Raw genomic sequence first — 13,179 nt, forward strand, 5'->3', positions numbered from 1 at the left:
CTTGGAGGTAGGACTTTATATACATACATGAAGGTGATGGCATTGACCTCAAACCATACTATAGAATGAATAACTGATATCTTCTCTCCTCCCCAAAGCAGGGCCTCCTCTCAGGGAGATAGTGGGCATCTACAGGTACAGGACATAATATCCTCCCTGATAGATAACTTGAGAATTTTAGTCAGAGATGGTCCTGCCTGGATACAGCATCTGTTTTTTGATCTCTTGAAAGAAAAAGTATGATTCCATGTAATCATGGAACATGGATCATGATGTACTTCCTTGGCCTGAGTTTAAAACTCACTTCCTCCTGAGACAGAAGGGTCTCTGCTACAGAACTCTAGAAAAACTCCTGAAACTTTGGTTACATTATCCAGAAAGAGTCCTCTGGGACAACAGACAAGTGGGACTCACATGCTTCTAGAGAGGTGTGACCTATAAATCAGAGAAGGGAAGAAAGTGTCAAGATATCTATTTATATTGCTTTTTATTTAAATGTAAGGATGAATTAACCATTAGCAATACATAGGGTCCAACTTGACTCTATGTCAGAGGATCACTGACTCTATATCAGAGGATGTCTTATCACCTGGTGCACAGGCAGCACGATGGGTGTCTCACCTCATAGGAGGCTCAACAATGATGACATTCTTACTCCTTCCTGCTCTTTCAGCTCATAGCAAGGCCTTGCCAACTGATATATGTTGGTGCATAATCTAGTTTTAATTAAACTAACATCCCCAAATTGATAAATGGCTACAAAATATTCCTGCTGAAACAAAACAAATCCAAACAAAATCCCACAAATTGTAGCTGATATTAAAATTGAAAGCCCAAGAGAACATTATGAATATAACAGAGAAGACACATCCTCTGTCTGGCATGGGCACCAATCAGGTATGACACATTCAATCATATCATTTTAATAAAATGCACATCATTTTAATAAAATGCACACTATTTTAATTAAATGCACACTATTATTTCAAAGTTTGCATTTTACACAGTTCATTTTTTTAAAATTCTGCATTTTACAATATCCACTCACATTCAACAATTTTCATTTCTTAGATTTTGTTCTAAGTGTATGTGCTGTGTGTGTGTGATGTGTGTGTGTGTGGGTGTGTGTATATGTATTTATATATTTGTTGTGTTTTGTTTTGCTGAGCTTTGGAAAGTAAGGGGCAAACATCTAAAGTTTCACCCTTAAGTATAATAGTATATATTACCTGAGGGGGAAAAAAAAACTCAATGTCATTATCACACTGAATGAAATTAACAGTAATTCTTTAAATACCACCTAATATGTAACCATAATCAAATTTTCTCTGTTGTGCCAAAACATCTTTTATTGGTTCTTTTTAAAAATAAAAAATCGGGCTGGGGATGTGGCTCAAGCGGTAGCGCCCGGGTTCCATCCTCAGCACCACATACAAACAAAGATGTTGTGTCCACTGAAAACTAAAAAATAAATATTAAAATTCTCTCTCTCTCTCTCTCTTAAAAAAAGGTATTGTGTCCACCTAAAATTAAAAAATAAATATTAAATAAATAAATAAAAAATAAAAATAAAAAGTCAAATCAAGTCTTGTGCATTTCATTTGTTTTATCTATTTAATCTCCTTCAAGGTAGAATAGTAACTCCTCTATATTTTCTTTAAAAGATGATGTTGAGTGCTGGGGTTGTGGCTCAGTGGCAGAGTGCTTGATAAAGGCCCATCAATAAGTAATAAAAATATTTAAAAAAATAACATTGAGACCATGCCTGTAATACCAGCAGCTTGAGAGGCTGAAGCAGGAGGATTGTGAGTTCAAAGCCAGCCTCAGCAACTTAGCAAGGCCCTAAGCTTCACCCTTGCTAAGTTGCTGAGAGTCTTGATGAGTTTTTGAGGCTGGCCTTGAACTTGCCGTTCTCCTACCTCAGCCTCCTGAGTAGCTGGGAATACAGGCATGTGTCACTGCTCCTGGATTGATTTGTGGATTATTTTAAATACATTGAGTTATCCATTGCCACTGTTGTTAGTTTACTGCTAAACTTGTCCTAAATTTTTCAGGGAAGATCTTTCAATATGCCTTCTAAGTTCTTTGCCATGAATCCATTATATTCAGCACTTCCTTTCTGACTGGCACAATAATGTGTTTGAGGTTCATCTTGTACATTTTGTACTCCAGATATAGGATCAACCATATTTTCAAAGACTTCTGTTTTCTTTTAGTAAGTAAAAAATTTAGGATGCCTGTTTTACTGTGCATAATATATTAGTACAGTAATACATGTATACAATTTATACATTAACACATTCAGAATGTAGGTGCATGTCCACTTTCTTTTTACTGAGTGGTATGTCCAATTAGTGCAATTAGAACTATAGGAATGCAGCAAAGGGTGCCTTTGCCCTGGATCTGAGACTGGGTAGCTGCTTGGATCGTTTTGCTCATCATCTTTTTTTTTTTTTATGGCAAAGAATATTTTATTCTGGCCTAATGCAAGTGGGGTTGAGACTTTTGCAGTAGGAGAGAGAGATTGAACCCAACTTCCTGCTCACAAGTTTTTCAAGTTTAACATGGATACATGCTTGTCCTTGTTCATGATATCATTTCCAGGGAAATAAGGGGCTAGAATTAAGTCAACTCTACAGGCTTTCAGGGTCTGTATCCTTGTGTTGCTGACGTCTACTCTGCCCCACCTCCCAAGCTTGGGAAGCACATTTTTTGCATGGCAAGTTCATCCTTCACCAAAATGATTATTACTTTCTTAGCTAGATCCTGCTAAGGATCTTAAAGAGTTCTTAGTGAAAAGGAGTTGTGTACTTTCTCAAGTGCCCCACTCCTCTGCAACCACCCGCTACCCTTCCTCTAGCTTACTCTTGGGTAGCAAAGTACATTGACAAGGTCCAGACAAATATGTCAGCTGAGAAACCGTGCTTCTAAACTAGAGGAGCATTGCCAGATGGTTCTTTCTTCTCCACCCCACGGCTTCTATCCTCTCCCTTTGTCTCCCATCTTCTCCTTTCCTCTGCCTCTTTCTCCAATTTCATTGTTTTTACTTTTCTTTTTTTTTTCTCCTCTGTTCTTTCCATCCTGCCATCTTCCCAGGATTCTGCTCTGAATCCCAAGTCCATGTTAGAGCCCAGAGAAAAGTAGGCTATATTAAGAAGAGGTAGAAAAGAGCATTAGAGCAATTTAGTTTAGAGGAAACGGGACAGGATGACTGTAATCGGTTACATACTTAAAGATAACTGTTGGATGTGCACTAAGAGTCAGGAAGTTCTCCATTTGCAGAGCCATAGCTCAAAGGGAGATAAGATTCCACTGCTGTGTGTTGTAGTCATTTTACAAGCCAGTTAATAATTCTTCAGAGAAAAACTTCATGTTATTCTCAGGAGAAAATAAGGCCAGTGTTTAATAGTTTTGTCAAATCTTTTTAGGTAGGATTCTAATTTGAATGCAGACAGTGTGTCAGTTACCCTAGAGACCATTCTGTTCATTTTGTTTTTTTCTTCACCTCTGTCTTCCCCACGTAGTGTACATTTGAATTGTAATGGAAGTTTTAAAATATTTTTGTTTAACAATTCCGACACACTTCAGTAGATAATTATAGACAAATAAGGGCTGAAATGCTGGATCCTTAGAAAATAAACAGACTGCCCACATTGAAATAAAAGACATACTTTTCTGTGGGCAAAGGTTTCCAACCCTGAGTGTGGCAGCCAGCTACTTCTTCTTGCCAGGAATCTCTTTGACACATTAATCTTGTTATGTAGAACCTTGTTTGACCTTTCAAATGTTTGCATAAGAAAAATGATGCACAGATGTTTTCAGAAGTGGGAAAAATTGTCTTGCATCCCATATTATCAGAGGAGTGAATGTGTCAGTCTATGGAAGAATGATTCTTACTAAATATGTAAAAATAAATCTTATCTCTCTCTCATTTGTGACAAGTTGGAAACAAGAGAAACATCTGCAAGTCATGTGTTCATGATCAATTAATAAGCAACTATTTGCTGAGACCCTACTTTAAAATAAGTGGTATGCAGAACAAGGAGCTTGGGGCATTTTTAACACTACATAAAGAAAGGAAGAGAAGCAGATAGAAGCTTCTGACCTCAGAAAAGTTATGAGGAAAGTAGAAAAGATATACCCAGAGAAAGCTAACAGTTAATTCAAGATAGTTTATAGTTTATTGTAAGTATAAAATGCAAAGAGTTGAAAATCCTCTCATAAAACTCAGACAGATTGGGAGAAAGAATGGGGATGTTTGAGGCCTAGATTGGTCAACGAAAGCTTCATCAAGATGTTACTTAAGCTGAAATTTGGGAGGATTTGACTCAGATGAATGGAGTCTCTGGAATTGAGCATGAGGAAAATAGGGAGATAGCAAGTGATGGACATTTAAGAACTTATGAATCTTTTTAGTGCAGCAGAAAGTTGATAAATCATTCTTTCAGGGGACAAGACGTTGGGGATGATATATATGGAAAGATCCTGGAAATAAATCTGGTAATAAACTTTAAATGATTATCATATCTAATTGCTCTAGATAAGGCTTTTTTATTAGCATAGAACAGAAATCATTCAATATAATGCAAGAAAAAGGGGATGAGAGCATTATAAGATTATTACAGGAGATCTCATGGACATGCAAAAGTAGTTCATGGGCCAGAAAACAAGGATCCTCTGTGTGACTTAGGGTCACATTATCTAGCCTCTCTTCTTTTTAAAAATGTTTTTTTTAATTAGTGCATTATAGTTATATATAATAGTGGGGTTCATTTTGACATAATAAGCCTCCCCTCTTATGTCTGCCTCATTCTTTATCTTTCTTCCAATCCATCTATTCTGTTTATTCATCTTCCATGTGGTTCAAACATGGCTGCCATGATAACTTCCTTGACATTAAAATCCCAACTACATTCTACCTCTTTTTTTTGCGGGGGGGGGGGGGGAGGTAAATGCTTATAAGAAAGAGGAATTCTTTAGTAGATGGCCAGGCAATTCATTAGCTGGTTGGGTATCCACTTCCTCCAGTTCAAACAGACATCACTCTTAAACAGAAACCACCCAGCAGAGACTCCTGACTCCCTGTATTTGGAGCTCCGGGCAGAACAGTCTAAGGCAAAAGAGGAAATAGATGTGTTCCATGCTCTATAGGACCATTAGACATTCAGGGAACATTTAGTATGTTCTGCATATGTTTGAGATGTTTCTGATCTGTTTCTCTGTGTCTAGAAAAGATTTACCCAAACTTTTTTCTGAAAGAGCTATGGTACCCTGAAAAGCATTGATCTCAAATTGAATGTCGACTCTACCACCTCCTCAACTCTGAGCTTCAATTTCCCATCACAGGATGAGGCTAATAATGCATACCTGTTGGGGTTGTCCGGAATATAAATGAAATAATGTAGATGTCATTATCTGCTTGGCACAAAACAAGAACTTGTTAAAAAAGATTTCTTTTGATTCTTTAATATGTTATGAATATTCCATAACAGAAAAGTCCTTGCAATGTATTTTTACATTCTATTTTTAATTTTTAATAAAATTTATTTTTAATTGCACATTTTTGACTTTAATAAACAAGGCCTCTTATATAACACATAGTTACAATATCGTTATCTCACTCAATACACTAAAATAAATCCTTGATAGCACCAATACTACATCTATGTTGGATTTTTTTCAATAGTCTCAAAAATATGTTTCAACAGTTATTTGGTTTGAATGAAAACTCCAAAGGGGTTCACATGTTGAATTGGGTTGATAAGTCTAACATATCTCAGTCTATAACTATTCTCCCAGTTTTTCTATGACATGCATTTATTGAAAATAGTGGGATCATCATTTTTACAGAATTTTCCAATTTAGAATTTGGCTGATTTTATCCTCAAAGCATCATTTAACAGGTTCCTCTATTCCCACATTTCCTGAAAACTGGTTCAAACATGGCTGTCATGATCACTAGAGGCTTACTTAGATTTAGATTCAAATTGTTTTCTGGCAAAACTATAAAGGAAATGTTTTTGTATTATCTTTTATGTTTTAAAAGTCATGAATTTGAAATGGTAGCTCAATAGTTCCCAAGGCATTTTGCACTTAGGAACATGGGATTACCAGTTGATTCTAGTTTACTCATGCATGAGTGAGTCACCTTTACCAGAGACTTACTGGTACTTATGACTGACATCTTCCAGAAGATGCAGATAGAAGTCATAGTTATCATTTTATCTTTAACAAACATACTACTGATGCCTTTTTATACATACCTTTGGCTAAAGATGGTCACCTATTCTACGGGGCTGGGGCTGAGGCTGGGGCTGGGGCTCAGCAGTACAGCATACGCCTAACACTTGAGAGGCACTGGGTTCGATCCTCAGCACCACATAAAAAACAAACAAACAAATAAATAAATAAAACAAAGGTATTGTGTCCAACTACAACTAAAAAAAATATTTAAAAATAAATAATTAAGTAAAGATGGTCATTTATTCTAATTTAAAAAAAAATCGATTCCCTGCCTGGCCTACACTATAAGTTAGGAATAAAAATGTTTGAAATGATTAATGAATAGAAAAGAAACTAGATCAAAATAGAACTTATCTTTGAAAATTTTATGTGATTTTACTAATTATTTTAAATGAAAGTAAAGCCAGGGGTCTGGAGTTGTAGCTCAGTGGTAGAGCACTTGCCTCGCATGTGTGAGGTACTAAGCTCCATCCTCAGCACCGCATACAAATAAATAAACAAGGCCTGGGGTTATAGCTCAGGGTAGAGCACTTGTGTCCCACATGTGAGGCACTGGATTAGGTCCTCTGCACCACATATATATAAATAAAATAAATCAAGTAAAGATATTGTGTCCATCTTTTAAAAAATCTTTAAAAATAATAAACAAAATAAAGATATATACATTTATAAAGATATATAAAATAAAGATATAAAACAAAGATAAATATAATAAAGATATATAATAAATATATATAAAATAAAGATTATATATATATATTATTATTATTATTATAAAGATAATAATAAGCACAAGATAATATTAAGCACATTGAAGCAAGACTGGGGTATTATTCTGAAATGTTGGGTTTTAAGATCATGGAGTAAATCATAGCCCTGCCTTCCCTACCTGAGTTGAAAATAGAGAACTAGATAAAGGAATCAGAATAATTGCTTCCACATTTGATAAAGCTATTATCCAGAATATGTTTTAGGTCCACAGCAATACAGAACTTGCTGACACTCTGGTATCTTGTATTAGACATACCATTCCCCTAGCCAGGGACAGTAGATGACCTCCCTGAGCCCAATATACAAACCAGATTCTTGTTTTTCAAACTTGCCACTTAAGAGCTCTCTCCTTTCCCCAGCAGGTGGAAAGTGAGTGAGGATTCAGGGCGCATCCAAGACTGGTAGCTCAATGGAGTCTGATCAACATGGAAATGAATAGAAATAAGTAGACTCACTGAAGTACATGATATAAAAAAATATTACAAGTAGAACCCAGTTCAAACACAGTATTTTCAGCATGAACAGCCTCACATTTAGTTGGTCCCAACTCATGTCAACTTCCACTTTATGGCAGCTCACGTTTCATTGAAGAATCATTTGTGGGGCTGGGGATGTGGCTCAAGCGGTAGCGCGCTCGCCTGGCATGCGTGCGGCCCAGGTTCGATCCTCAGCACCACATACAAACAAAGATGTTGTGTCCGCCGAAATCTAAAGAATAAATACTAAAAAAAAATTCTCTCTCTCTCCCTCTCTCTTTAAAAAAAAAAAAAAAAAGAATCATTTGTGGAGTGTGCGCGTATCTCAGTGCCAGTGCATGTCAAGGTGGAGAAAGATATATTCTTCACCAACCAGAGGCTCAGCCTCTTGTGGGTTCTTAGACAAGTACACACAAGATACATGGTGGTCCAGTTTGCTGGGCATCGGATGTGGAGTTGTGATCGACATGGAGTCGTGCTGCTCAGCCTTCTGGAAGAAGAGATGTGCCCAGCTGCAGGGGGTTGGAGGCCATCAGCTCTTTCAGGGTCCACTTAAGGTTTCAAACTGTGGTCATGCTCTCTTGGGTGGCTCCTGTTCAAGTGACTGACTCAGGTAGGAACAGAAGTCACACTATTCTTGGATGACTCCAGCCAATCTCTAAGCAAAGTGATAAGACAAGTGGCTGGCCATTTCCACCCAAGGCAGGACTCCTCCACTGGGCAATCTATGCTCCCAAACTTCCTATTAGATGGGTATAAGGCCACCAGCCATCTTGGTTTGCTAGGACTGATAATCTTCCTAGGATGTAAGCCTTTCAGTGCTCACTCTGGAAAATTCCCAGGCAAACTGGATGGTTGGTCATCCTTGCAGGTGTAGACCTTGTGACATCTGCATTATGTCTGACAGCGACCTCTGCCCAATCCTGCTTCCTTCCCCCTTTTCTTTTTTGTTTTATTAATTTTTAAATTTTTTATTTGTTCTTTTTAGTTATACATTACAGTAGAGTGCATTTTGACATATCATACATACATGGAGTATAACTTCCCAATCTTAGTTCTACATGATGTGAAGTTATGCTGGTCATGTATTCATATATGACATAGAAAAGTTATATCTGATTCATTCTACTGTCTTTCCCATTCCCATCCCCCCTTCCCTTCATTCCCCTTTGTCCTTCTCCCTTTTCCTTTCACATGTATTACTGCCCAATAAACCTTTGGTACTCTTAACTGCATGCCTGTGTCTGCTTCCCAGAGCACTTGATCTGTGATAAATGGCTCACAAACCAGTAAAGACCTAAATGCTTCAAGAGAAGATAACACTGAAAGAGTATGGGGGCAAGGGAATGATTAATTTAACAATTACAGGGCTCTTCCTGGGTAAAACAATTTCAGTAGAAATTCCACATCCTTTGAAAGAAAAAAAGGGGCATATTTAAAATACTCGATGACCTAAGATTCCTTGAACTCTATTTGAATCTTCAAAATGAAGCTTTTGCCAAAGATACACCAACCTCCTTGTCTCTTTAAACAGTAATGTGCTTCATTATTAATTTCTGTGATTTAATGAGAAAAATGAAAGGAACATCAGCTTTTCTGTGAAGTATTCTCAAAAGCAAGAGAGACTGTGAATTTTACAACATGGTGACTCTACTTAATAACAATGTATTATATTCTTAAAAATCACAAAGAGTCCATATGTAGGGCTAAGGATGTGGCTCAGTGGTACAGTGCTTGCCTAGCATATGCAAGGCCCCAGATTCAATCCCCAGCACTGCAAAAAAAAAAAAAAAAAAAAAAAAGAAGTCCATATGCAGAACCTAAAGCAAAGTAAGGGGGAAAAAAAGGAGGAGTGTTGAACGTCATAAAGATAGAGGGAAGATCAGTGGAGTAGAAGAGGGAGATGGAAGGGGAAGGTGGAGGGAGGGGAAAGAGAAGGAAATGCAGAATGAATTTGATAATATTACCCTATGTGCATGCATATATACCAGTGAATTCTGCCTTTATGAACATCTGTAAAGTACCAATTAAAAATAAATAAATAAATGAGTGGAAGGTCAACCAGTAGAATAGAGGAAGGAGGCTGGGGAAGGGAGGAGGGAAGGGAAAGGGGGGGCACCAGGGATTGAAATGGAGTGAATTAAATTCCATGCATGTACGATTATATCAGAATGAACCCAACTATTATGTATAACTATAATGCACTAATAAAACCAAAAGATATGTGATGTGATGCATATGCTAATTAGCTTGATGGAGCCATCCCACAGTGTATATATATTTTGAAATATCATGTTATGCACAATAAACGTGCAATTTTATGTGCCAATTAAAGAAAGATTTTAAAAAGGAAAATTTCTGAACTAAAAGAGAGAAGGAAAGAGGAAGAATGTGGGCCAAATGTTACTGCTGGATAAAGGGAAGGCATCCTTCAGAGCCCAGCTAAGATGAGGCAAGCCACGTGCTTGGGGTGTCAAACTGAAGAAGCCACTCATGGTCAGGGCCATGTGAATTCAGTTGGGAGTTTCATGAACCTGAAAGTGAGCACCTCCTTCAGTATTATACTTCGGTGTCTGACTTGCCACACCCCAGTCCCCGCAGCCCTGGCATCCGTAATGACAGTAGGCAACTTCTGCAGAATTTTCCCTCTTTCTTGCTCCAGGTACAAAGCCATTGTCCGGCCAATGGATATTCAGACATCTCACGCCCTGTTGAAGATCTGCATCAAAGCCGCCTTGATCTGGATCATCTCCATGCTGCTGGCCATCCCAGAGGCTGTGTTCTCTGACCTCCATCCTTTCCATGAGGAAAGCACCAACCAGACCTTCATTAGCTGTGCCCCATATCCACACTCTAATGATCTGCACCCCAAAATCCACTCCATGGCTTCCTTTCTGGTTTTCTACATCATTCCACTGTCGATCATCTCCGTCTACTATTATTTCATTGCCAGAAACCTGATCCAGAGTGCTTATAATCTGCCTGTGGAAGGAAATATACATGTCAAGAAGCAGGTGAGTACTTAGGAGAGTCCTACTTCTTCCTTGAGGATGTGGTCCCTTGCTTTTTTTTTTTTTTTTGGTTGTTGTTTGTTTTTGGACCCCACTGACAAGTACAGTGTTTAGGCTGCCATGTTACTTGGTTTTGCAATAAAATGACATGAGTGATCTGCAGTCAGGTGCTTCTTTAAACTTCATTCACATTTGCTTGGCTAGGAAGAGGGTTCCTGCGTAGAGGCAAAGCAGAGGGAGCAGGAAAATGAGGTCAGTTCAAGAAAAAGATGGGGGCGCACACCTGTAATCACAGCAGTTCAGGAGGCTGTGGCAGGAGGATTGCAAGTTCAAAGCCACCCTCAGCAACTCTGTCTCAAAGTATAGAAAGGGCAGGGGATATAGCTCAGTGGTTAAGCACCCCTGGGTTCAATCCTGGTACCAAAAAAAAAGAAAAAAAGAAAAGAAAGATGTAATTTGATTGAGAAAGGCTCACTGGCTCACTGATTTGGCTCAAAGCCAGATTTCATGGCTCACTCACACCCTCTGAGCCTTGGTTTTCTTTCTTTCTGATATAGAGTAATAATCCCTATTATTGTAAAATTAAGGAGCATCTAAGACCTAGAGTTCCTAGGATGTAGGCTGTCCTCCTTATGTGTTAGATTCACCCCTAATCCTTCATGACCACCAAATTTCATCTTTGAGGTACATATGGTGGACACTAGGGGCTCTGACTTTCTTGTCTCTGTCAGTTCTTCTTGCATTCTAACCCAGATGCAGATCATGTGATATTTATGATGGAAAAGTAGAAAGATTCCCTACTTAATTTAAATGAATAGCTGACCAGAAGTGGTGGCGCATGCCTGTCATTCCAGGGACTTGGGAGTCTGAGGCAGGAGGATTGCAAGTTTGAGGCCAGCCTTAGCAATTTGGCAAGGCCCTAAGCAACTTAGGGGGACCCCATCTCAAAACAAAAAATAAGAAGGGCTGGGGAAGTTGCTCAGTGGTAAAGCACCCTGGGTTCAATCTCTAGTACCTCCCCCCAATATCTGACTCTCACTTGGAGACCTCACCTTTCAAATCCCTTCAAAATTCTCTTTCTCCCTTTTTCCTTTCTCTCTCTCTCTCTCTCTCTCTCTCTCTCTCTCTCTCTCTCTCTCTCTCTTTCTCTCTCTCTCTTTCCTTTCTCTCTCTTGCCTCAGTTACCAGGGAAGAGTGACAGCCGTCAATGAAACTATCTCCCTACTTGAAAAATTTCTCAGTGACAAACATCTAGTGTACCCCAAATTCTTAAATGAGAAACAAATTTCTCCCTGAGGTAGGACAGGGAGCTGGGAGCAAAAGGAGGTGTTCATCCCACTTCGCCTAATTACCTTCCTATATAGAAAAGCCTAGAAATAACTTGAGATTAAAAATAATAATAGGCAGTTATCTTGACTTAGCCAGTGAGGAAGAACAAAGCTGGCTGCTTTTTTGAGCATTGGAGGGAATAAGAAATTATTAACTGTAGAGCCAAGAAAGGCATAAAGTCGTATGGCTGATAAACTGCACCCCTGCTCTCCCGAGGAAAAAGAGAGCATTTACTAGAATTTCATTGTGCAATCCATTCAAGCATGTAATCAACTTTGTTTAAAGATCTGTTCTCAGCAGCATGTTCTAACTCTATTCTGCCTCGTGGCTTTCTCCTTCCTGTTGTCCATCTCTGTTGCTGAATCTCTCTCTCTCTCTCTCTCTCTCTCTCTCTCTCTCTCTCTCTCTCTCTCTCTCGTTTGTTCTTGTCTCGATTTTTGGATTCTCTTGTCCTCTCCTATTGAACCCCTTTTCTGTGGCTTTGTGAGCTAATTGCTTTTCCCTGCCTGTGTCTGAATCTTCATCTCCTTTCCTCTGACACTGGCCCCTGATCCCTCTGTCACTCTCCATGTCACTCTCTCCTTAGATGGAATCCCGGAAGCGGCTTGCCAAGACAGTGCTGGTGTTTGTGGGCCTCTTCGCCTTCTGCTGGCTCCCCAATCATGTCATCTATCTGTACCGTTCCTACCACTACTCTGAAGTGGATACCTCCATGCTCCACTTTGTCACCAGTATCTGTGCCCGCCTCTTGGCCTTCACCAACTCCTGCGTGAACCCCTTTGCCCTCTACCTGCTAAGCAAGACTTTCAGGAAACAGTTCAACACCCAGCTCCTCTGTTGCCGGCCTGGCCTGATGAGCCGGTCCCACAGCACTGGCAGAAGTACCACCTGCATGACCTCCTTCAAGAGTACCAACCCCTCCGTGGCCACCTTCAGCCTGATCAATGGAAACATCTGTCACGAGGGGTATGTTTAGAGTAACCCTTGACCTTGACCCCCTAGGGACTCCTGGCTTTACTTTATGGCCGGCCAGAAGCCCCAGCCCTTGAATCTGTAGTTGTCTCTGTACCCTCCAGAGGGCTCTTGACTGGTGTAGGTGGGTGGGGAGGGGCCCAAATGGATCACTGTTGTGTTTCTAAGTAAGGCTTAGCTTTCCCATTTCAACTTGTAAATGAATCTTTGCATGGAAAGCAAACCCCTCCCCTTTTAAGAAAAGGAAACAAACAAGAAATTATTATTTGAAGCATCAAGACCTGATATATATAGGCATGGCCAATTAAGTCACAGAAACAATCTGGCCTCCTAGATGGATAAAACAGGGAAATCAGGCCTTGACTGTCTATTTTGGG

General features: G+C 39.3%; 1 protein-coding gene across 1 annotated transcript in view; it reads left to right on the forward strand.

Annotated features, from left to right (window-relative positions):
- Grpr (gastrin releasing peptide receptor) overlaps positions 1-12,806 on the forward strand; it is a 33,220-nt gene extending 20,414 nt beyond the window's left edge. The window contains exons 2-3 of the mRNA XM_027927453.2: positions 10,153-10,504; positions 12,417-12,806. Coding sequence (XP_027783254.1) covers positions 10,153-10,504; positions 12,417-12,806 — 742 coding nt within the window. The remainder of the gene's footprint in view (positions 1-10,152; positions 10,505-12,416) is intronic.
- The last annotated feature ends 373 nt before the right edge of the window (positions 12,807-13,179 follow it).

The sequence above is a fragment of the Marmota flaviventris genome, chromosome X (genome assembly GCF_047511675.1).
Source record: "Marmota flaviventris isolate mMarFla1 chromosome X, mMarFla1.hap1, whole genome shotgun sequence".
Classification (NCBI taxonomy): Eukaryota; Metazoa; Chordata; class Mammalia; order Rodentia; family Sciuridae; genus Marmota; species Marmota flaviventris.